Source organism: Bos indicus, chromosome X, assembly GCF_029378745.1.
Source record: "Bos indicus isolate NIAB-ARS_2022 breed Sahiwal x Tharparkar chromosome X, NIAB-ARS_B.indTharparkar_mat_pri_1.0, whole genome shotgun sequence".
Taxonomy (NCBI): domain Eukaryota; kingdom Metazoa; phylum Chordata; class Mammalia; order Artiodactyla; family Bovidae; genus Bos; species Bos indicus.
The window spans coordinates 110,800,800-110,826,834 of record NC_091789.1 but is presented as its reverse complement, the minus strand read 5'-3'; the positions used below and the strand labels follow the sequence as shown (position 1 = coordinate 110,826,834).

At 41.5% G+C, this 26,035-nt stretch overlaps 1 protein-coding gene across 1 annotated transcript; it reads left to right on the top strand.

Moving 5' to 3' along the window:
• Positions 1-2,483: 2,483 nt before the first annotated feature.
• On the top strand, positions 2,484-20,818 carry ATP6AP2 (ATPase H+ transporting accessory protein 2). Its single transcript, XM_070784759.1, has 9 exons — positions 2,484-2,651; positions 7,046-7,176; positions 8,810-8,941; positions 13,856-13,951; positions 14,106-14,243; positions 15,116-15,169; positions 16,268-16,417; positions 17,364-17,483; positions 19,757-20,818. Exons 1-9 carry the CDS (start codon positions 2,612-2,614, stop codon positions 19,949-19,951), a joined length of 1,056 nt encoding a protein of 351 aa, XP_070640860.1. The 5' UTR covers positions 2,484-2,611; the 3' UTR covers positions 19,952-20,818.
• The last annotated feature ends 5,217 nt before the right edge of the window (positions 20,819-26,035 follow it).

The following is a 26,035-nucleotide window of genomic DNA, read 5'->3' as shown; positions in this document are numbered from 1 at the left end:
TACACAGGGTTCAGCTCACACTCACTTTTCCATTCTGCATATTGTGTCTTTTGAAAAAAAAAAAAAATCCTTAATTTTCATTGAGCAGGGCTCCACAGGGCTCCCTGATGGCTGATTTACAGGGACCAGACCATCTCACCATGATCTCTCTGGGATCACTCAGAACTCACTGCTGGAATTAATGGGGGCTGGGTAGGGGGTGGGATGCAGAGTTAGAGAAGCAAACTATATTATGTGTTTCTTCAAGTCTTCTATCTGGCCCTCTCCTTTTGGAACTCAAGAAGCAGGTATTTGACATTTTTGTTTTCTGGTTCTTTTCCAAGAGTCCTCCCCTCAGGGCAGTAGATGGCTGGAGTCTGGGCTATTTGGCCTGGGAGGAGAGGTGTGCCGAGAATGGGGGAGGAGGTTTCTTTTAGGCTAACACATGGGTCATTACTTCATATATTATCCTGGGCACACATATCCATCTTGAAATGCTTCAGTGGAAAAAGTTAACTGCACATCACTGGTTGTTTACTGAGCGCTAAAGATTGAATCAGAAGGGCTGTGTTCACAAAGCAGAACTGCTGAGGACTCAGAATGTGACCTTGAGTACATATGCCCTCCCCCAGGTTTCAATCTCTCAATCTATGATACAAGGAGCAGCATTCCTACAGCATTTATCCTGCTGAATTTCAAGGCTATAAGCAGCAGCAATGTCCCTTTGAGACCTCAGATGAAAAGGGGTCTTAGATTTAAAGGATAAGCTATTCACTCTTGGCTCACAAAAAGGACATTATTTCTCAAGACAGAGTATGAAAGATTGTGAGATTTTGAGGTTTCCTGGGTGGGGAGGAATAGGCAGGATTTATATTATGTTCCGGTCTATTTTTAATATTTTTGGTCTACTTCAAATTAAAAGAAATAAGAATGTCCTAGAACTCTTTCAAGAACAGAAAAATTCACTCCTCTCCCAGTTTTTCAGGCTGGATGAAATTGCAAGAGTTGTGCTCTATTTTTAGCTGATTATGCCCCTAAATAAAGTTTAGACAAATTTTTTTAGGACTGTTGTCTAGAACCTGTTCTACAATATGTAGTAAGATGCACAAAGAATGAAATTTTAGTTGATATGAAGATAAATGATTCCATCATGCTTAAAAATGAATTTTTAAAAAATGATTAAATTCTTATTGATATTTATTTTTTCAAATCAGTGATTTTAGAGTTGATGTTTTGAACTTAAACTAAACAGTTAATGGTAACCTGATGGGCTTTCTTCCTGTCACAGTTTAGTTTTTGCTATCTGAAATAACTCCTATGCATGCATATTGAAACCACATCCGTGTTTCAAGGCCATCAGCTGTTTTCTGAACACAGTTGATACATTGTCACTTCTTGCTTCATATGGAGGTTAAAAAAAAACAACCCATGAGATGTGAGAAGGGAGGATACTGGCCAAATTAGTTATGTCTAGCCTTCACATGGAGAAGGCAATGGCACCCCACTCCAGTACTCTTGCCTGGAAACTCCCATGGACGGAGGAGCCTGGTAGGCTGCAGACCATGAAGTCTCGAAGGGTCGGACACGACTGAGCGACTTCACTTTCACTTTTCCCTTTCATGCATTGGGAAAGGAAATGGCAACCCACTCCAGTGTTCTTGCCTGGAGAATCCCAGGGACGGGGGAGCCTGGTGGGCCGCCGTCTATGGGGTCGCACAGAGTCGGACACGACTGAAGCGACTTAGCAGCAGCAGCAGCAGCCTTCACATACTAAAGGATGGATGAAGGAAATAATGAACGAACTCTTGGGTAGATCAATAAGTCTTAGGGTTGCCAGATTTAGCAAATCAGAACGTAGGACGCCCAGTTATATTTGAATTTCAGATAAACAACAAATAACTTTTTTTTTAGTTTAAGTATGTCCCATGAAATATTCACGACGTTTATCCTAAAAATTATTCGTTGTTTATCTGAAATTCAAACGTAACTGGGCGTCCTGTAGTTTATCTGGCACCCCTACTTGGAGTGCTGGGATTTCCCGAGGCGCCTGGCTTCCTCCAAGCAGGTGCTCAGCATCTGTGTAATTGTTAGAGCGAAGCCCAAACCAGCCTTGCAGCTTTCACAGCTGCACCCCTAGTGGGGCGGGACCACGCGACCGCGACACACACCCTGGTAGGAGACCGGCACTCGAGACTGGCGAAAGGGTCCACACCCGGGAGGCAGCCCCACCATGTGGTCTCTCTGGGGCTCTCTGCAACCCTTGATAGGTTCCGTCCTTCCCCCTCAGCCCCCGATCCCCAGCCCTACCCTCCATCTCATGACCCTTCGTCACGGGCCGGGGGAGGGACTGCCCTACTCGGCGATCGTTGCCTGACATTGGCAGGGCCTTCCATCCATCACGTTAGGCTCCTTCCATCACGCTGACGTTTCCCAAGCTACGTTTCTCCCGCAAAGCGCGGCGTAGCTAGGGATTGGTGGAGAAGGCGGAGACCGTCCCAGCGGGAGGCGACGGCAGGGCGGGCTCTGGGAGTCGGGGCGAGCCCGAGCTCGTCACCCCCTCGTGCTGCGCCGGTCGTAGCGTCCTGCTGGCCAGTTCCGCGTCGCCCTGCGCTGCTGCAGCCGCCGCGGAACTATGGCTGTGCTCGTCGTGTTCCTGTCCTTCTTGGTGGCGGGTGAGGACCCGGGAGCGGGCAGGGCGCGCTCCGCGAGGGAGCTCCGAGGGCCGCTGGGCTCGGGGGTCGCGGGCAGCCAAGGGTGGGCGGCAGTGGGGCGGGTGCCGCAGTGCGGGCAGCCGGCGGTGGCCTCGCCCCAGCCGTCTCTCTCTCGGTCTTGTCTCTGGGCCAGCCTGTGGCGGCGGGGCCTGGCGGGCTTGCAGGGACTGGGCCGGGCGGGGCGGGGCTGGGTTGCGTGGGGGCACCTGAGCCGGCCTCCACCTTCCGCCTCTTCGAGAAAGGCGCGTCCAGCTGTCTCACTCCGGCCTCTTCCGCCTCGGGAGGCGCTTCGGAGGACCGGAAGGTCGTTCTGATCTGTCTAGTTGGGTACTTCAATCAGCTGATGAACTGCAGCCCTTTGCGAAGAGGCCGATGTCCCAGCTGCCCTTAGCTGCTGCTTTTCTTGGCATTTTTTGGTGTCTTCATTTGTAGCAGTTGTCATCAGTAATTGGTGAAATCCCCCCTCCCCCCTCCCCACGGTTTTAGGATACGAAAGTTGGAAGTGGAGTATTAGTAATTGTTTTTGTGTGATTATTTTCTCAAGGAGGATTCCAGGTACCTCTCTGTAAAGTTTGCAGTAGTTCCCAATTTTAAGGATTTGGAAACTAAGACATGAGTCACGTTCTTGGGGTCACATGTCAAATGGTAGCTTTCTCGGTGAATCTAGGTTCCCCAATATTGAGCAAGGAGAATGCCAGTCAGCTCCTATTTGGCCTCTTCCCATGTATCATGTAATTAATTTTGCATCAGTCCTTAGGAGAGTGGTCAAGCCTAGATAAATTACCCCACAGCACGCAAGTGGTAAGCAGCAAACCTGGAATTGAACCCAGATCAGTGGGCTCCAAAGCATGGGCCTTTCCTATTGTACCTGCTGTGACACAGGTGTGAGAATGATGGGTGCTGGAACTAGGGGCCGGAGGGTGGTGAACATGAGACCACATGGAGAACAGTTGGGAAGAATGGGTCCCTGTTCCCCAGTGTGCCAATTTAAAACTGAGAGGTTAAAAATCTGTAGACGGCCTGTGCCGCTGCTCTGTGAAGTGCTGAGACACTTCACTTTGGAAATGGTGGTTTAATTTTACGTGGAGATACAGACCTTTGATGTTTTTGAAGTCTGCAGTTCTTCTCCATCCCTGGAGGGGCCCAGTGTTGTGTTGATGGTAGTTGGCTTATTTTCATGACTGTAGAATTTTAGAGTTGTATTGTTCCTTTCGTCTCTGGCTCTGGCAAGGTCGTTCTGATCTTTCTAGTTGGGTACTTCAGGAGAATTTAATTTTTTAAACTTGGTTTTGGAAATGTAAAGATCTTCCCTTTGATACTGTGATTTAACTGAACATCTTGCTGAAATTCATGTTTTAATGTTATACTTGATCTTCCTGTGATCATTGAGGTTTGGGGGGTTTTGTTAAGTTTTGGTCTGAGGCAAATAATTGCTTCTGTACATGGTTTGAACCTGCTTTCCTAACTAGAAAAGTCTAGTTCATACAGACCAAGAATCTGATCCTGTCAGGTTCTTCACTGCTGTGGTCTTGTCAGATGAGGTTAAATTACTGTTTTCCACAGTGACTAAATGTGACTAAATGAAAAACATCTTTTAAGAGATCTGACTTCTCTATTTGAGGAAAAAATATGTCATTTAAAATGGCGATACCAAACTGGGGAGAGAGTAGAAGTAAACTAGAAGTGAATACCAGGTCATGAGTATTTGGAAAAAAATTCAGATGGTTAGTTTGGAGGGGAAAGGCCAAGGGTGAACACGTGAATGTGAAGGGGTGCCATGTTGAAGAAGGATTCGATTTGGTCAGTGATTCTTCAGAGATCAAAAGTAGGACCTGTTTAGTTTTTTAGATGATGATTTCATCTTCATTCAGAGATGACAGCACAGTATGGTGGTTGTTCCCAAAGGGAAGGATTCTTAACCTCTAGCCCACATTAGGGAGGCTGGGGGGAATTTCCCTAGGCCAGGTGCCTCACATGTAAATATGTGAACAGTTGGGGTGGGAAGAAAAGGCTTTTCTGACAGAACAGTATGTGTAAAAGCACAGAGATATGAGAGCAAAAGAGCAAAGAGTTTGGTGGAGCTGAAACGTGTAGGAGTTAAAGTTGCAGAGATTCCACAGAAAGGGTGGTGAAGTGCCTTGGGTGTTACGTTTTGGATTTTGTCTCAGAGGCTCTGGGCACTGAGAAGGTGGTTGAGCTGAAGGGTGAACATTCAGATCTGTAGTTTGAAAAGGTGCTAGGAAGACTGAATCAGAGTGGCATGACCGGTCACAAGGAGGCCTGCTTTGTCTAGCCTCAGGAGGGCCTGAGGAGGGCCCTGGACATGGAGGGGGAAGGGCTCGGGAGATGAGAAGCAAAGATGGACAGAACTCAGAGGTTGATGAGCTGTGGTGCTGAGGAAGGGTTTAAAGATGATTAATTCAAACAGCTGGGTGGAAGGTGGCGTCATCCTTTGCTACAGAGAATACAGGAGGCGTGTGTGGGAAAACGGCAAGTTCAGTTCTGAACCTGTTGCGTTTGAAGCACCCATGGAACTTGGAAGGAAATGCTCAGCAGACTGCTGGATATCTAGGCAGCAGGCTTAAGGAGAAATCTAGGCTGCAAATAAAAATCTGGGAACCATGAGTGTGCTTCTGGTGTTTGGAGCCTTAGGGAGTAGATGGGTTCAGGCAGGGGGGAAGCCAACGTAGAACAGGAAGCAGTGGGGGTCAAGAATGGAGCCACAGATCTCCAAAGTGGAGTGTGCTTGATTTTGTGTGCTTCATAATATATTATGAATCCATTGTTACATTATAATTTGCGACTGTATAGTTTTTAAGTATATTGTGTATATTAAGTATATTACGTATATTGGGAATACTTTCAAGCTTCCTACTGGAAGGGTTGAAATCTAAATAGTTTGCATGTCACTGCTTTAAAGCAGGGGAAGGGGAAGAAACTGAGGAGAAAGACTGGGAGGAAAACCAGGGGCCCAGGCTTAGGGAGACCAGGGCAGGAGTTTCAAGGACAGAGTTGACAGAATCAGCCGCTTTGGGACGTTACATAAATTGAGGGTTGCAAACTGTCTCTGGGATTTGGTGAGTCATTTCGGTGGCGTGGTGGGGTCAGAAGCTGTGGGTTAGGTAGCATATAGGAGATAAAGAAGCAGAGGAGCCAGGTGGTGGCTGACTACTCTTCCAAGGTGGTTCTTCATCTGAAGGGAAGCAGAGGCAGGAGGGAGCTGGTAGGACCAAAGGAGAGTTTCTGTGGTTTGGATTTTAGAATGGGAGCACCCTACAAGTATTTGTGTGTGCTCAAATAAAAGAGCCAGTTGAGAGGGGAAAGGGGCTAGTGCAAGGTGTAGCTTCATTCATTCACTCCCTCAACAAGTATTTATGGAGCAGCAGTGTGCCAGGCGCTGTTCTCAACCCTGGGGCTACTGTGTGAAGAAGACAAACCCAAACCCCTGCCCTCATGGGACTCGTGCTGTACAGGGCCAGCTTTTTATGCCCCCAACCATACAGCCACCTAACTTCTGGTACAGGGTCTGTTCCAAGTTGGGAAGCCAACTTCTTACACTTTGTGAAGAATTCGAGTGTTGGGACAATGGAGATGATTCCTGGCAAATGTAGGGTTTGTAAGTTGAGGTGGCGTCTCCGTTCACTAGTCGTGTTCACATAGAGGATGGGTGACCTTTCAGGTATCGTGGCGATGCCTGCATGAAGCAGCGGTTTCTTGGTATAGGAGTCTACCTTTTCTCGGCCTCCTGTATGTCCGTTGGAAATACTATGTCTTGGACTTTGTGTCTACAGTCTGAAGTATTACCCTTCTAACTGGTAATGTGTACCCCCCCCATTTGACAGTTCTCATTTCACTAGTTTTGCCTGTGGGACATAAGGAAAGCTGGGATCTATCCTAAGATAGACTAACCGGTTGAAATTTCAGAGTGATATACTAGAGATTTTTTGAATTTGCATTTTGAAGAGAGAACTGGTGGTAGAAATAACTTAGAGATTTCAAGTTTATTTTCTTCCTTTCTAGTTGGGGTCAGGGTTTTGGTTTTTGTTCTTGAAAATCTGGAGAAATGCTACTGATTTCTAATTCTTGCCAAATTGTCACATGCCCCTGTTTAGGAAGGCATCTACATCATTATGAGAATCGTTTCATTGCTGTAACTTTGTTATAGCAGAAGGTATGGACTTAAATTCTTGCAGTATACTTTGTAAAAGAATTTATTGATGTTTAGGATTCAGCATTTTGTCCGTTCAACATTTAGTATGCTAAGTCAATGGAGAATGGGAAAGTATGTATTTAAAATTTTTCAGTGCGGTTGCAGAAATTTTGTGATGCTGACTATTAATCTGTTTTCTTTTCAGATGTCTTTGGGAACGAATTCAGTATATTAAGATCACCAGGGTCTGTTGTTTTCCGGAATGGAAATTGGCCTATTCCAGGAGAGCGAATCCCAGACGTGGCTGCATTGTCCATGGGCTTCTCTGTGAAAGAGGTATGAGTATTTTTAAAAAATATCTGGAGCTGCTTCTGAAAGCATTTTTGTTGATTTATTTTAATAGCCCAAGAGAGTAGCAGGCAAACATAGGTACAGATTATAAAAGTAAAAAATTAATTTGTAGTCAGGGAGATTTTAGGTAAGTGTTCCAAGCTTGGTTATGAAAGCAAATCATTATAAAACATTAACCATGTAATCGTTTATTCATAGTAGTGACGTCCTTTGCTTTATTAGCGAATGCATCTGTCCTGCTGTTAATAGGATGTATAAATTTATTGGTTTTCTGCAGTACATGTGATAGATTTGTGTCTTAGTTTAGGCTGCCATTACAAAGTACCACAGACTGGGTGTTTTATAAACAACAACACTTATTTCTTCCGGTTCTAGGGGCTGGAAGTCCAAGATCAGGGTGCCAGCATGGTGAAGGTCCTCTCCAGGTTGCAGAGTGCCAACTTCTTGTTGTATGTGGTAGAGAGAGCCCTGTGGAGTCCCCTTTATAAGGGGTCTAATCTCATTTATAAGGATTCCATCCTCATGACCTAGTTCCCGCCCTCAGGCCCCTCCTCCTAATACCATCACATGGGGGGGGGTTAGGATTTCAACATGAGTTTTGAGGGGACACAAGCATTCAGCCCATTGCAATTTATTATGAATGATGCAGTGTATATACATCTTACCTGAGTTTAGGAAAATAATGTGGTCAGTAGTCATAACCTGTTGTAGTAACCGACTGCTTACGTGCGATTGTTGCGGAGAGGGCCTAGATCCAGTCAACATGAGAGAGCTTCAAGCTCAGGGCTGGAAGAAAGGAGATGGAGTTTGTTCTATCTCCCTGTCTCCTCCCACTTTAAGGTTTGATGCTTTTGAGGTGGTCTGTAGACATCATCAGTCACTCAGAGGAATGTTCTTCCTAGGTCCTCAGTGCCCTTGAAACCAGAAGCTGTGCACAGGAACTGCCTCTAGGTTAGGCCTCTGGGTGGAGCTCCTTGCATGAATGTGACTTGCTGTTTAAGTATGAAATTTGTACCTTATTCTTTATGAACTTAATTTTGACTACAAATGGCTGTCAAAATAACCTTTAGAGGTAATTATTAATAAACTATTTTGACTACAAATGGCTGTCAAAATAACCTTTAGAAGTAATTATTAATAAACTACAGTCACTTTCAGCAGGAATTTTATTTATAAAGTGCTTAGTCTAAAGAGAATGTTGTAGTCTTGCTGTGTCACTGTGAAAGAGAAACGTGATATTGTAGTAGATAAGGGCAAAGGACGATGTGAGGGAAGAAAATATCCACAGTTACATGGAGGAGAAAGTATTTCATAATCTGGAATTTGGAAAGTACCTACATTTTGTTCACTTGCCTGCTTTTTTCCACAGAAGGTTTGAGATGACTTATTATTAGACTTTACTGTTTCAAGTCTGTAGCCGTTAAAATGAAGAAGGTAGAACTCAGCATCCTCAATTAGGAGATTGCAGCTACTGCCTTAAATAAGATGTTTGCTGTCCCTATGAGTTTTCATTGCTGGTATCATCCCAGAACCCCTTAATTGTGCTTGTCAGATGTTACTGGGGAAATGGTTTCCTGAATTGATAATTCAGCACAGTTTCATGCTTTTCAACGTGCAGGACCTTTCTTGGCCGGGCCTTGCAGTAGGTAACCTATTCCACCGTCCTCGGGCTACTGTTATGGTGATGGTGAAAGGAGTGGACAAGCTTGCTCTACCCCCAGGCAGTGTCATTTCGTACCCTTTGGAGAATGTGAGTATTTACTATAAAGAATTAAAGGGATGCATTTAAAATTTTGTCTTGTCAGCTGTCATTATGGATTGTGTTCTAAACACTCGTCTTTCTTTTAATGCCCTAATAAGTAAAAGGCAGTTTCGTTTTTTTTTAATATGATGGTTGCAAATTGATTGAAACTTGGCTGCTTGCTATGCATGAGAGTACTTTCTAAGGTAAGAGGTGAAGAAATTGCCCCGCTCTGAGAATAGTCAGAGGATTGAAAAAGAAACCAATTGAGGGTGTAACCTGTTGACATATTCTTGGGCATTATTTCATCACCTTCCCTTCAGAATTTTATCATTTCTTTTGGTAAGGAAAAGATTGGGGGCAGTTTTGCTGGCTCACTTATTCCTTTACTGGCTTTTCAGGCAATATGGCTGACTGAACTGTTGGGAAAGGCCCTCCTTCTACTGTAAGTGTATGGAGTCAGCAAACATCTTTACATGTATAAAATTGAAAGCAAGAAAGGGATACACAGAGGTGCCAGATATAAATAGAAAATATGGAAGCCACAGTGATGAGCAGGAGCTGAAGGTGAAATTGTGTTCCTTACAGAAAGCCAGGGGCTATAAAAATGCTGTCTTGTTCTTGAAAGGAACCCCCAGCTGCCCCAGGGCTACCACAGAGGAGCTGGCTTGCCAGCCTTAGCTGTGGAACGCAAAGAGCCCCCTATGAGAAATCTGAACTATGGGCTTATACTGGGCAGTTAGCTACTTCAAATTCACACAATGCACCCCACACAGATATATGTCTACAATCCAGGGCTGTTTTGGTAAAAGAAAGAATTGAAGAGTTGAATTTACCGAACACTTGAAGGGGAAAAAATGCCATGAGAAAGTCAGCAGGTCCAACAAACAAAATTCACCCCCTAGAACTACAGATAATAAACCAGTCCCAAAAAGAGACTTGAAAATACATACATATATTAAAATGGTGAGAAAGTTAAAGGAACGGCTAGAAACTAGAGGTAGTTATTTTTGAGATGTGGTACTTTCATTTCCACTTAAAAATATTTTGTAATTTATATTGATTTCTTTAACCCATGAGTTATTTAGAAGTGTTGTAACATGTGGGTTCTTTCAGGATAATTTTTAATTATTCAGTTTCTAATTTCATTGCATTATAACACTGGTATATACGATGCTGATTTGGGAGGGGGGATTCTTTTCAGACTTTTCCTGTGGTCTAGTATACAGTATCTCCAAGCACATGACATGTTTACCAAAAAAATGACCATGTACTAGGCCACAAGGCAAAGCTCAATGGGTACTATCAGTATCATATAAACCACCTTCTCGGATCACAGTGCAGTTAAATCTGAAAAAAAAAAATGATACTTTTAAAAAATGACTTCAAATGATAGAAACAAACACAAGCTATGAGTCCTCGGGTTTAGAGCACACTGAGGTAGGCTAAAGTCAAATCAACGCCTAAATATGAGTGAAACTGAAGACCCATCAAGGACACTGAGTCTTACCAGAGAGAAGAGATACAGTCGTGACAGAGGAATGAGAGCAAAACGGTAGCAGACTCCTCATTGTTGCCGTTGGGGATTTGAAGTGCAAGAAGGGAAAAGCAGCGACTGGACAGTATGAAGCCAGGCTGAGGATACTGTTTAAGTAGACATAATAAAATGATTTATGATGTAACTGTTGGAAAGGTGCAGAGAGAGAAACTGCATGTAAGGAGACAGGGCTCTGGCTGGTGATGTGGGAGAGCTAAATCCTCATCTTCTATAATGGGCAGTGAATAGGCAGTGCCTAAAATTGTAAAGTCAAGATGTAGCAATATAAACACATTATTTAGGATGGTGGTAAGAAGAAAAGGAGACAAAGGATTTGAAAGCGAATGCTACAAGTAGGTACAAAGGATGTAATGTTGTCAGCATGACGAGTGTAGTTAACACTGCTGTATGATACATATCAAAGTTGTCAAGAGTAAATTCTAAGTTCTCATCACAAGGACAAAAATTTTCTTTTTTGTTTTCTCTTTTTTGTATCTGTATGATGATGGTAATTATTACTGTGGTAATAATTTCACAGTGATAACTTATACAGTGATATATGTCAATTATCTCAATAAGACTGAAAAAAATTAACTTGAAGTGAGGAAGAAAGATGGAGGAAAGAAAGTGAGTACCTCAGAGGAATAGGAAACGGGCAAACTTATTTTCATAAAAAATCTTATAGAACTACTGGTCTCTTAAGTGGCATGTGTATAAAAATTTTTTAAAAGTCAATAAGAAAAGATATTGGAACAGACACAGTCCTAAATCATCGGTTGAGAAAACTACAGCAGAGATTTTGAAATTATTTGGAACTGAAATGTACCATATATTTTTAAAATTGTGGGGTGCAGCTAAAGTGGTAAGAATGAAATTTATAACCTTAAATGCACATGTTAGATAATTTCAAAGATTGGAAATTTGTGAGCTAAAGAAACAGAAGAATTTCAGAGTAAATGGAAGGGAACAATAAAAACGAAAGGTGTATTAAAACATTTTTCTTAGTCTTCACAAACATTATTAAGTAGCTTGCTGTGTGTGATTTTCTGTGAAAATCACTGTAGAAGATCTCTTTAAAAAAATACATTAAAAATCCAAAATGCCCTTCAGATTTTCATTAGCCTACAATCTGAAATTAAACATTTTAAAAAGAGTAGCCTCATTTTACATGAGTAGAAACTGAAAAGAGCTCATGTTACTGCTTGACCCTGACTGACTGCCTCTAAGGGAAAAGATCCACCCCAAAACAAACAAAAACTTTAGAATTCCACTTAATGAAGCTTCTCTTTGATTAGCTAGCTGTTATCATTAGTTTCAAGTCCTATAGATAGAGGATTTCTGTTTTCTCTAGGACAAACATGTGCGTATCCTTATAGTTTTAAGCATGAGCTTTTTTTCCTTTTCCAGTTTAGCAGGTCTGTATCCGTTCTTCCTCCCCAGTTTGGCGTTCACCTGACTCAGTAGCTTCTCCAGTTTGACTGCTAGGGACATGCCACCTTTAATCTTCAGCTTTCCTGCCATGAATGCCACTGGGGTGAAATGCGGCTGGAGAGTTGTGTTACGTGTTCTCATATTCCTTCCAAAGCCCAAGAAGTTGACTGTGGGATTGCAAAAGGAGCGCTTTGTGGCTGACTCCGGATGCTTATAAAAAGGATGCTTTTGCAAGTTGGAACTCTCTTCCCCTTCTTCAGTTAAACATTAACTTATTTGAAGAGAATCTGGGGAAGAGTTGATATGCATTGAGTAAGAGAAAAAAATTAATTTCAGTTACTAAACATTTATTTCTGCTTGGCCCACGTTAACATTGCTACTTATAAACATGAACCTTTTAATAGTAAAAGAAACTACTGAAAAAAGTCACTCTGAGAAATCTCCATTAAAACAAAAACATTGCTACTATATTGCTTGTTTTAATAATGATAAGAATAAAATACTTTTTGAGGGAAAAAATTACCATTATCTCTTTTAAAAAATAACGTGGGAGCAGAAACAGGTCTATGGGAGTAGAAGTCAGAATTTTGATTACTCTTGGGGGTGGAGGGAGTTGGTAGAGAGGCTTGTAGGGTGCTGATGTTTTATTTGGATCTGGTGGGGCCATATGAATATCCATTTATAAATATTCCCTGAATTGTTAAGCCAAGATTTATGTACCATATTATATGTATGTTGTGCGCATGCGTGATCAGTTGCGTCCAACTCTTTGTAACCCCATGGGACTGTAGCCCACAAATCTCCTCTGTCCATGGGAATTTTCTAGGCAAGAATACTGGAGTGGGCTACCATTTTTTCCTCCAGGGGAATCTTCCCGACCCAGGGATCAGACCCTGTGTCTCCTACATTGGTAGGCAGATTCTTTAGCACTGAGCCACCTGGGAAGCCCCATATGTATGTTACACTGTAACAAGAAATTCAGGGGAAAAAGTACATTTTATCACAATTACCAATTTCAGTTTATTAATACCATGTGGTCCCAAGATAAATTTCACATTCAAATTTCTTGTGACATACTTTGTGCCTTGCCTAGGAATCTTCAGTCCCTCTGAAGACTAAACCCTACACCTTATTAAACATTTTTTCCTTTTTTAAAAATTATTTTTAAATTTTTATTTATTTTTAATTGGAGAATAATTGCTTTACAATGTTGTGTTGGTTTCTACATCAACATGAATTAACCATAGATGTATGTCCCTTCCCTCTTGAACCTCCCTCCCATCCCTTAAACATTTTTAAAGTTTTGAAATGAAAAATGAGGTCTGTTTCTTTCAATCAAATTCAAGTCTTCAAATTCCCTTCACCTCTTAAATGAGTTAATAAATTATTGTAGAGTATACATTCATTGTGGCACATTTTATCAATATTGAAACCAAATGTGTTCCTGCTAAAAAATACCTGAATGACCAACTGAACCTGCCTGCCAGTGCAGGAGATGCCAGAGACATGGGTTTGATCCCTGGGTCAGAAGGATCCCCTGGAGGAAGAAATGGCAACCCACTCCAGTATTCTTGCCTGGAGAATCCCATGGACAGAGGAGCCTGGTGGGCTACAGTCCATGGGGTCACAAAGAGTTGGACTCAACTGAGGGGCTGAGCACACGCATGACCAGCTGAAAGTGATGCTTTGCACAAGATAGTGTTTTGTCCTTAATTTTGCAAGTTGTTTTTTATTTAGGCAATTTGGAGACACAAACTCATTGGCCCACTAGGGGGCTGTTTAATCTTCAGTATCCTCAAACAGGTTCTTTGTATTTGGATATGATTTGGGTCTTTTAAATTTCCATAGAAAATGCTGGTACTTTTTTTTTAAGGCTCCCTTTTTAATACTATTTAAATGATTTTTCTTCCTACTTGGGTTCAGATAATAATTAAGGTCTCACTCTTAAATTTCAGGCAGTTCCTTTTAGTCTTGACAGCGTGGCAAATTCCATTCACTCCTTATTTTCTGAAGAAACTCCTGTGGTTTTGCAGTTGGCTCCCAGTGAGGAAGTAAGTTGTGATAGTTTTTATTTTAAATGCTTTGAAAAATAAGCTCTCATTATTTAATGAAAATTTAAAACGAATTTTATGAAAAATGCTGATAGACTTTGGTGTATTGGAATTAATCTGCAGAATGTAATACAATTTTGGATTCTTCTTCCAGAGAGTGTACATGGTGGGGAAGGCAAACTCAGTTTTTGAAGATCTCTCAGTAACGCTCAGACAGCTCCGCAATCGACTGTTTCAAGAAAACTCTGTTCTCACTTCACTTCCCCTCAATTCTCTGAGTAGGAACAATGAAGTAAGTAGTGTAGTCATTGAATGAATAAATGAATATTACTAATTTCTCATGCCTCTGACTTTGGAGCAAACTTGAAATTTTAGAAGATGAAAAGTTTTACAAGCTTCCTGCTTGAGTAGATTCTTTTTTTCCATTAGTGTAATTTTTAAAAAATGATTCTCATGAACTGACTCTTTTTGTGAGCTGGGCTATAGTAAATAGTATGACATACTAGTGCAAGGGTTGCCACCAGTTAATCCTGACAGGCCAGAAATCACAGTAACCACTTTGGTAGTGGGTGGAACTGGGTAAATCTGGTAATGTGGGAGCTATTACTCACTGCCTCTTCTGGTGTGTTGCCTCATTTTCCTATTCATTCTCAGCTGTCCAGTGTAGGGCGCTACCCTTCCTTTGACTCCTGTATGTCAGCTTTACCACCTATTCACCTGTTCATGCACCCTCTTAACCACACGGCATGCCACCTTTGTGGTAGCCTCCTTTCACCTACTCTGATGACCAGGACTACCACCTTTTATTCTTCAAGGGATGTGAGCAAATGAGGCTATTGGCAAGACCTCGTTGCAGTGCGCCAGAATATTCTGATGCCCTGAGGGAAAACCACTGTAGAGTTTGGATGCTTTATCATGGCTTTATCAAAAATAAAGTTATTGAGAGGTAGTCGCTGTGCTGGAGAATAACTTATCACCATTTTGTTAGGAAGTACTATTCTGTAAGCATTTTCAATTGAAGTGAACCTAGCAAATGGAGGACACTTGCATAAATTCACTCATGTGTTTAATGTCTGTAACACCCTGTGCCTCGCTTGATAGATGGCAAATACAGATCTTGGATGCATATTTAAGATAATGCTCATTTCTTTCTGCTCTCTGCAGGTTGATCTCCTTTTTCTTTCTGAACTGCAAGTGCTACGTGATATTTCAAGTTTGGTAAGTAGGCTACTCTCATTTGTCAGTTCCATTTATTCTGGCTTCAGAAGACATTTCTAGAGATTCCTTGAATGGTAATGAAACCCATCAAAAAGTTTACATATGCCTTAGATTTGATTCCATGCAAGTTGAGAAATTAGTGGTGGTGTTGGGGATTTTGAACTCATCTCATGTTAACACATTACTCCGCATTTTTACTTTTAGGAGAGAGATTCCAAGTACACAGGCCTAGGAGTAAGGCCTCCCCTGGCTATAGTCCTGACCTGTTGATTTCTCCTCAGATGTTAAGACTTAATTACTCTATCTTTATCTTTGGGTCTAAAATAGACCTCAATAGAAAATACAGTTTTGACTAACAGTGCTGTCAAATCAGGAAGGGGATAAAAATGCCTGTAGTATGTTCTTTTTTGGGGGGGGGGGGGGGGGGCGGTGAATGGTTTTTTTTTTCTTTTCAATCCTATGATCAAATAGAAAAACTTAACCTGTGTGCTATCTTCTACAGTTGTTGGCCAAACTTTCAGTGGCGTTGGTTGGGGGAGTGTGGAAGTGTAGTGCTAGTGGTGTGGAGGTGAGCACTGATGGGCTTGTCTCTCTCTAGGATCAGACTGGTCCAACTACCTGTTCTCTCATACCCTGGCCCATATCTGAGGTTTTTAAGAAATTTTAAAACAAGTTTTTATTATAATTGCTTCTAAAAACTAAGATCTGTGTTGGATTTCAGAAACTCCCATTTTAACCAGTTCCATTTGCCACCCTCCCAGACTTTGTATATTGTGGTATGTGCATGCATGCTCAGTCACTCAGTCGTGTCTGACTCTTTGTGACCCCATGGACTGTAGCCCACCAGGCTCCTCTGTCCATGGGATTCTCCAGGCAGAATACTGGAGTGGGTTGCCATTTCCTCCTCCGGGGGATCTTCCCCACCCAAGGGTCGAACCCACATCTCTTGCATTGGCAGGTGGATCTTTACCACCGAGCAACCTGGGAAGCCCAGACCGTGGTACACTGGGGAGCCCCTGTTGTACCGTTTAGCTATAAAACTCCAACTGGCTGTGTTTGACATTACTTTATCCACTTCCTTTTGTTTGTTCTCCTAAGTTGTCTCGACATAAGCATCTAGCCAAGGATCATTCTCCTGATTTATACTCACTGGAGCTAGCAGGCCTGGATGAAATTGGGAAACACTATGGGGAAGACTCTGAACAATTTAGAGATGCCTCTAAGATCCTTATTGATGCTCTGCAAAAGGTAAATCATCGATGGAGTGTGAGCAGTTAAGAGTATGACCATTTGACTTTTTGCTTCCTAATGGGAAAATCTGCTTAGTGAAAGACTACTGATTGAAGTCTTTTACTCACCTTCTTTGAGGGCTGAGGATGGAGTAGGTAGGTCACAGGTATATAGTGGGATGTCAGTGTGTCTTTCCGTCTTTGAGCTGTGCAGCACAGCTTGCAGGATCTTAGTTCCCCACCAGAGATTGAACCTGGGCCCTGGCAGTGAGCTGAATCTTAACCACTGGACCACCAAAGAACTACCAGAGATCATCTCTTTCCAAAGCTGGCAGAGGCAGCATAGGAAATGATTGGTAACTCTAGTACAGTACTTTTTTCTTTTCATCATGGCAAAATATAGCTAACGTAAAATTTACCATTTAACTATTTGTAAGTGTACAGTTCTGTGGCACTAAAAACATTCACATTGTTGTGCAACTGTACCACCATCCATTGCCAGGACTTTCATCTTCCCTGAAACGCTGTCGCCATTAAACCCTATGAAATAATCAAAGAACAACACTTGGCACAGCACCAGACATGTAGTAGATACTAGTAAATGCTCCTTTTCCTCTGCCCTTGAAGTTATCCACCTGCAGCCCTTCAGTGAGGCTTCAGTTAAAACCTTTGTAGGTATGATTAACCAGAGACCACTTAGAAAGATTTCCTTTTCCACTTCCCTGCTCCCAATTTATACACCAACAAATTCAGTGACTACTTTCTTATTCTGAGTATTTGAGCTGAATCTTAACAGTTTTCTGAATATTTTAATATAATCAAAACCTTTAAGACTTGCCTATTTTAAGACTGCATTTCATGAGCCAATAGGTAATTGTGTTTGTTCTTGTAGGTGCACTGAAGCTTTACAAAAATTTTAATAAGTATGTGTTTTGAGATTCTTACTAATGCCATTAACGCTTCAGTTTGCAGATGACATGTACAATCTCTATGGTGGGAATGCAGTGGTAGAGTTAGTGACTGTCAGATCATTCGACACATCCCTTGTGAGGAAGACGAGGAATATCCTTGAGACAAAACAAGTGGTGAGTACATTTTTGGATCATGCTTTAAAATTGTAAAATGAACTCTTAAAAAACCCACCAAATCTTGTATCACCTGTGGGCAGTATGCATGAGCAATCAGTAAATCTGAAAAATGATTAAAAACATAGGTTTCTCTTATCCACGGAGGTATTGTGTTTTGTAAGTGATGCTCAGTTCTTTGGGGTTGTAATCAGATAATGTACTTTGTTAGGGATAAAAGCAACTCTGTCGGAGCTGGTGAGATAATTCAAATACAGGTATTACACGGAGATGTCAGACATTAGCATGCAGGAGGAGTGTGGTGCTCTCAACTTGTGGAATCTGCTTTTCTCAGAGGCACATCATCTTTGTGGTACATTTTCCTGCTATGTACTCTCTCTATAATTCTACAAATTTTTGGCCTGGATCTTACTTTGATTTTTAAGCATTTAGAGGATCATAGGCAAGGGTGCCAGCCCTAGTAAAACAAGTGTATATGCGCACAGCCGAAGCATCATGTGGCCAAGAACATTATTTACAGCTGGCTTTATCTCTCAGAGCAGTCAGATCCCCCGTCTTTTATGGACACGCTCCTTTGGGCCCCACGGGACTGAAGAGTGAGATGCTCAAAGGTAATGTGTGTTCAAGACAGTCTGGACATGGCTGGTTTGAGATTGTTTCTTCCTAAATAGGAGTGGGAGAACCTCTGTTTAAAACAGTACACCAGGCTAGACAGACCGAAAAATTTTCACACGACAGAGCATCTAAATAATGGCCTTAAAAAAAAAAAAAAAATCACCCTTTTGAGTGCATAGTTTAACTCTCAAGAAAGTAAAGGGAACTGGAGAACTGTGTAGTAACCAGGCTATCCTGAGGACATTGCCAGTTGGGTTACCAAGGGACTGGCTCTCTGTCGGGAGTTGGAACTGAGACTTCCTTGTGTAGCTGGGATGCCAAAAGGGCCCACAATGAGAGGGTAGATTAGAAAACAGCCTACCTACCAGCAAAGGGGGACTTCCGGGTGGTGGTAGTGGTAAAGAACCTGCCTGCCAATGCAGGAGACGTAAAAGACACTGGTTCAAACCATGGGTCAGGAAGATCCCCTGGAGGAGGGCATGGCAATCCACTCCTGTATTCTTACCTGGAGAATCCTATGGACAGAGGAGCCTGGCAGGCTACAGTCCATAGGGTCGCAAGGAGTCAGACATGACTGGAGTGACATTAGCACGCACACACCAGCAAAGGGAGACAGAAAGGCCACTTGGGTGCTGTGCAGGCAGGGTATGTGTTGGGGCTGGTGGAATGTCTCCTAGGGAAGCCTCGGGCCAAGAAATCAACACAAACCCTGGTCCTAAGCTGGTAAGAGGGGTGGCCCCCACCCAGCAGAAATGAATGAAAACCTCCCTGGCAGGATACACCCTCCACACACAGGATACAAAAGTATGTAACATGTAATACTAGTTAAAGAATTTTTAACATGTAATACTCTAAAGCTGAAGGATTAATACCTGTTCCTTTGAAGCTCCCTCTTGTCTTACTTCTATCTTCCCCACCTAGAGGAACCTGCTCTCTCGAATATTATGTTAACCATTCCTTGGCTTTTCTTTACAGTTTTAATACAGATGTATTTATCCTCAAGGACTTCCCTGATAGCTCAGATGGTAAAGAATCGGCCTGCAATGCAGGAGACCTGGGTTGGGAAGATACCCTGGAGAAGGAAATGGCAACCCACTCCGTATTCTTGCCTGGGAAATCTCATGGACAGAGGAGCCTGGTGGGCTACAGTCCATGGGGTCGCAGAGTCAGATACAACTGAGTGACTAACACTTTCACTTCATTTCGGCTTAAACAGTGTTGTTTGGAATCATACTATGTTTTTTCTCTGAGCAAAGGCTCAGTATTTAAGAGTCATGCATGCTGATCGAGTAGTTGAGGTCATTTTACTGCTACATGTTCATTGCACGGATGTGCCAGTTATCCATTCTGTTGATAGACATCCTTGTACATGTCTCTCTACACATATACAAGTGTTCCCTAGGGTATGAACTGGCTGGATCACCGTATATGCACACCATCAACTTTATTGGTATTGCCAAATTTTCTCAAGCAGTTGAGCCACTTTCTGCTTCCACCAACAGTGTTTATCTTCTTCATGAAGGCTCCTCCTTCTTAGTTCCTAGTATATGTAGCTCTTATGCCACTTAGTATGTTTGTTACAGAAATGAATCACAGCTATCAAATTGTGGTAATTTCCTAACTTAATATTCTTCCATCTTGATTTTCTTTTATTGTAGAAGGACCCCTCAACTACCTATAACCTTGCATATAAATATAATTTTGAATATCCCGTGGTTTTCAACCTGGTACTTTGGATAATGATCGGCTTGGCCTTGACTCTGATTGTCACCTGTTACAATATTTGGAACATGGATCCTGGATATGATAGCATCATTTATAGGATGACAAACCAGAAGATTCGAATGGATTGAACTTTCCTTATGACAAACTTGGAAAGAAAGAGGGTTTGAAAATTGGCTCTTTCATTAAAATAAATCTTTTAGTGTAGTTTAAACTAGATAGTACACTTTAAATTTATAAAAAAAAACAAACAAACAGATTTTGTTCTCTTTTGTGTGTGCCTGTGATGTTCTTTTAGAGTGAGTTATATAGTATTGATGTGAGTTGACTTGTGTGATATAGATTCCATAATATGCTTAAATACGATGATATAACCATTTAATATAATTTCATTCCATCTACTATTTGGAAATATGCACTGTAATAAATGTAAAACATTTAGAATAGTTTGTGTTATTTATGTCGGGAAAATGCACTGAATTTGAAATGTTTAACTTCCTTACACAGGACAGGTTAAAAGTGACATTTGGGCTGTTATATACTATGAACCATTTGTAAATGTCTTAATGTAAATATCTCTGAAACAAGAAAAGGTTTTTAACTTCAAGCAGCTATTAAGTATGAATGTGCTTCCACAGTCATTCACATTTTCAATTGCATCTGATTGACAGATGATAGCTGTTTTTTTTAATCTCTTCTGAAATTTTGGTGATCTGAATGGTCAAGTGTGGATATTAAACATACTACATTAATGTAAGAAGGAACTAGCTTTGTGGCGTTAAGACACTTGTAATCATATACACAAAAACATTTGGGGGACATCTTGGGGCATGATTTCAGTCATTTTTCCCCTTGTGTAAGTTACTCTGGTTTACGGTACAAAATTGTTCTATATAGAATGTTAAGTTGTTAAGTGGAAGTAGATACTCCCTACTTTTTATGTGAAAGTGGACCAATGTCTATAAAGAGTGACAAATAAAGTTAATAATGATTCAAAATTTGTGTTATTTCAATACTACATCTATTTTCTATTGTAAAAACCTAAACAGGGTTTTGATCATAATTGGCTGTTTTGTTATACAGACTTTTTTAACATTTTTTTATTCCCACTGCACCTCCTGAGATTGATTCATTACCAATATGAGGATGAGATTGATTCATTACCAATATGAGGAAGACATTTTACTTTCTATGCTTATTACTGAATTTACAGAGAATATGATAAATTCACACTAGACTTCAGGTGGGGAAGGCTTAAATTTCCCTATAGTGTTTAGAAAAGTGACTATGCAACTATTAAATACTGATTAGAATATGAAGGACCATCTAATAAGGTAAAAGGCTTAAGGGTTTAGTGTTAAAGTCTTATAGCGTATGACTTACCCAATTAAAATTTTAAGCTTCATGCTTATGTAGTTAAGTTAGAGTTATGCTGCCTTGCCCCTGGGAACCCTACTTGGGTTTAGAATTAGCTGTGTCTCTCTTCTCGCAAAAATCATCGTATCATTTCTAATTAACATGTTTGAGAAGATGAAGTCTATTTAGCTGTGTTTTCTACCACCACTGCAAGATACCTTTGACAGTTACAGTGGTAAACTTCCATAGAGTGTTTTTTTTCTTTTCACCTCTCATTGAACTATAGTGAAGCTGATAACTGCACAGGAAAGAAAAATTAGTTGTCCTAAAATCACTCAAGTATTCACCACCACAACTCCTGCCAAGCTCATGAAGGTGAGGGTGTTTCCAGCCATCTAACCTGGAACACTCTGACCCCCATGGAACCCAACATGCCTATGTCTAGGGGACAGGGATCTATAATGCTGCAGAGTGGTTAAAATCTACTTTTCTTCCACAAGTTTATTACATAAATATTGCCATAGAAGTTAGATTGTTATGATTAAATGTGAAGTAAACCAATGCCTTTGTAATTTAAAACTGAGGAGACTAAGTTTTAGAAGAAGAAGAAAAATCACCTACATGACAGCACTGATCCATATAGGGTAAATGGCACCAGCACCCGTCTGTTTGGCAGAGAGCAATTAATTAAAATAAATGTTCTGCCAAGATTATTATACCTGTTGCTGATGATTTGCTCTTAAATTAAGTCTAATTTGTTCAGGAACATAAATCACGATGTGGAGATTTGTGTGAGAGGCAGGCAAGTCAGGCTTGTGGCAGACTATTCCACTGACAGTGAAAGAGAAAACCCAATCACTTCATATCTAATTGGTGGAGTATTTCAAGTGTATAAAACATCTGAGATTCTACATGTGCCAGATTCTGCTTACGGCCCAATTCTATCAGGAATAATAGAGAATTGATTTTCTTTGGCTATGTCTCTTTTGAAGGAATTACATACTGAATATCCATTTTTACCGGTACCAAATAATATGGAACATCATAAACTTACTTTTCAACAGATGATCAAACCAACAATTTCCAAAACATGCAGTGGCATCCGGCTTCAGGTAGGTTTCTTTCTGGCCTTTCATGACCAAGTGACTATGCAGTAGTTCCCTGGAAAAATAAGAGTTGTCAGAAAAAGGCATTAATTAAGAAGCACTGTGACTGAAATACAGATGAATTCAGTTAACTGATTCACCACTTACTAGCTGAACAATCTTGGGCAAATCCCTTAATCCTCTGTGAATCAGAGTTTTTAATCTATGTAATGGGCATGGTAATGCTTCAGGTCTGTGAAAATCAACATTCACTGGGATAACATGCTCTAATGTTTGTACATGTTTTGAAGGAACTCTGCTTGGACCCATCACTGTACCACTGATAGGTATTGGCTAGTTTCTTGGTTGCAAATAATAGGAACAAACTTTGGTTACTAAGTTAGGTCACTTGTCCTGCTAGTGACCTTTTACTGGACACAGATCCAGTTCAGGAGCACAGTTGCTATTTGGTTGTCCTTGCTCCTTCAATCTGGGATGGTTCGTTGCCATGCTTACAGGATCTTAGTTTCCTGACCTGGAATTGAACCTGGGGCCTTGTGGTGAAAGCACTTGAGTCCTAACCACTGTTCACTTTTGAATTTCCCTCAGTGGGGTTGGTTTGATATTTGCTCATGGTGTCAAGAGGCACATGATCTCAGTATATCTAGTCTTTGGTGACATTAACTTCTTTAAAATAATCCAAGAAAATTTTCCACAAATAAGAGAAAACTCTACATATTGAAATGGTCTCTACCATTGAAATGGTACCGCGGAAAGCTGACATTAATCTACCAATTCTGAGACATATCTTAGTAACATTTTAGACTTCTAAGACAAAAGATCTTCAGGGCTTCCAGGCAAAAGGTCAAATTCAGGTCAGGTCAGTTCAGTTCAGTCGCTCATTGTGTCCGACTCTTTGCAACCCCATGAATAGCAGCACGCCAGGCCTCCCTGTCCATCACCAACTCCGGGAGTTCACTGAGACTCACGTCCATCGAGTCAGCGATGCCATCCAGCCATCTCATCCTCTGTCGTCCCCTTCTCCTCCTGCCCCCAATCCCTCCCAGCAGCAGAGTCTTTTCCAATGAGTCAACTCTTTACATGAGGTGGCCAAAGTACTGGAGTTTCAGCTTTAGCATCATTCCTTCCAAAGAAATCCCAGGGCTGATCTCCTTCAGAATGGACTGGTTGGATCTCCTTGCAGTCCAAGGGACTCTCAAGAGTCTTCTCCAACACCACAGTTCAAAAGCATCAATTCTTCGGCGCTCAGCCTTCTCCACAGTCCAACTCTCACATCCCTACATGACCACAGAAAAAACCATAGCCTTGACTAGACGGACCTTTGTTGGCAAAGTAACGTCTCTGCTTTTGAATATGCTGTCTAGGTTGGTCATAACTTTCCTTCCAAGGAGTAAGCGTCTTTTAATTTCATGGCTGCAGTCACCATCTGCAGTGATTTTGGAGCCCAAAAAAATGAAGTCTGACACTGTTTCCACTGTTTCCCCATCTATTCCCATGAAGTGATGGGACCAGATGCCATGATCTTCGTTTTCTGAATGTTGAGCTTTAAGCCAACTTTTTCACTCTCCACTTTCACGTTCATCAAGAGGCTTTTTAGTTCCTCTTCACTTTCTGCCATAAGGGTAGTGTCATCTTACTTATATGAATAAGAAAATCTGCCTGGTATTAGACCTCTCATGTGTAATATACAAAGTATTGTAAGGATGGAATAGCATTTTCAAAAACCCAAGGAAAGACCATGCAAGCCCGGAATGTTGTATCTAGAATCATGGACATAGAGAACAAGTTTCAATTTTGAACTACTCTTAAACGACACAAAAATAGACTTGACAAATGAAGACATCTTCTTGAATAGAAAAACAACATGTATATCAGTCAGTGGGCTCCTGAGAATATATGGGAAAAAATACACACATATATATATACACAGATTTGTTTGAAGGAATTGGTTCATGTGGCAGTATAGACCTAACAGAAGCAGAAGATACTAAGAGGTGGCAAGAACACAAGAACTGTACAAAAAAGGCCTTAATGACCCATATAACCATGATGTTGTGTAATCACTCACCTAGAGCCAGAGATCTTGGAATGTGAAGTCAAGTGGGCCTTACAAAGCATTACTATGAACAAAGCTAGTGGAGGTGATCGAATTCCAGCTGAGCAATTTCAATCCTAAAAGATGATGCTGTTAAAGTGCTGCGCTTAATATGCCAGCAAATTTGGAAAACTCAGCAGTCGGCACCGGACTGGAAAAGGTCAGTTTTCATTCCAATCCCAAAGAAAGGCAATGCCAAAGAATGTTTAAACTACTGCACGGTTGCATTCATTTCACATGCTAGCAGGTAATGCTCAAAATCCTCCAAGCTAGGCTTCAATAGTATGTAAACCGAGAACATCCAGATGTACAAGCTGGATTCAGAAAAGGCAGAAGAACCAGAGATCAAACTGCCAGCATCCATTGGATCATAGAAAAAAGCAAGGGAATTTCAGAAAAACATCTATTTTTGCTTCATTGACTACGCTAAAGCCTTTGACTGGATCACAACAGAGGAAAATTCTTAAAAGAGATGGGAATACCAGACCACCTTACCTGCCTCCTAAGAAACCTGTATGCAGGACAAGAAGCAACAGTTGAACTGGACATGGAACAATTGACTGGTTCAAAATTGGAGTACAACAAGGCTGTATATTGTCACCCTGCTTATTAAACTTACATGCGGAGCACATCATGCAAAATGCTGGGCTGGATGAAGCACAAACTGGAATCAAGATTGGCCGGAGAAGTATCAATAACCTCAGATATGCAGATGACACCACCCTAATGGCAGAAAGTGAAGGAAATAAAGAGCCTCTTTATGAAGGTGAAAGAAGAGAATGAAAAAGCTGGCTTAAAACTCAACACTCAAAAAACTAAGATCATGGTATCCGGTGCCATCACTTCATGGCAAATAGATGGGGAAACAGTGTGGCAGACTTTATTTTCTTGGGCTCCAAAATCATGCGGACAGTGAGTGCAACCATGAAACTAAAAGACACTTGCTCCTTGGAAGAAAAACTATGATAAATCTAGACAGCATATTAAAAGGCAGAGACACCACTTTGCCAACAAAGGTCAGTATACTCAAGGCTATGGTTTTTCCAGTAGTCATGTACAGATGTGACAGTTGGACCATAAAAAAGACTGAGTGAAAAAGAATTTATGTTTTTGAACTGTGGTGATGGAGAGTCCCTTGGACAGCAAGGAGATCAAACTGGTCAATCCTAAAGGAAATCAACCCTGAATGTTCATTGGAAGGACTGTTGTGAAGCTCCAATACTTTGGTCACCTGATGTGAAGAGTCGATTCACTGGAAAATCAGCTGATGTTGGGAAAGATTGAGCGCAGGTGAAGGGGGCGACAGGATGAGATGGTTGGATGGCATCATCGACTCAATGGACATGAGTTTGAGCAAACTCCAGAAGGTGGTGAAGGACAGGGAGGCCTGGCCTGCTGCGGTCCATGAGGTCACAAAGAGTTGAACATGACTAAGCTACTGAACAACAAATAATCATATGGGCACAGGCCAGCGGGCTGGAATCTCAAGCCTGTACTGTGAAAACCTGAGGCAGAATTCCTTCTTACAAGAACACTCTTACTGGACTAAGGGCCCACCCTACTCCAGTAATGACCTAATTACATCTGCAATGACCCTATTCCCAAACAAGGGCACACTGCATGGTACCAGGGGTTAGAACTTCAACATATCTTTTTGG

Coding starts and splice junctions, on each gene's coding strand:
- ATP6AP2 (XM_070784759.1), top strand. CDS start 2,612: ATGGCTGTGCTCGTCGTGTTCCTGTCCTTCTTGGTGGCGG. Junction 14,244..15,115: donor CTCTGAGTAGGAACAATGAA/GTAAGTAGTGTA, acceptor TGCTCTCTGCAG/GTTGATCTCCTTTTTCTTTC. Junction 15,170..16,267: donor TACGTGATATTTCAAGTTTG/GTAAGTAGGCTA, acceptor TGTTCTCCTAAG/TTGTCTCGACATAAGCATCT.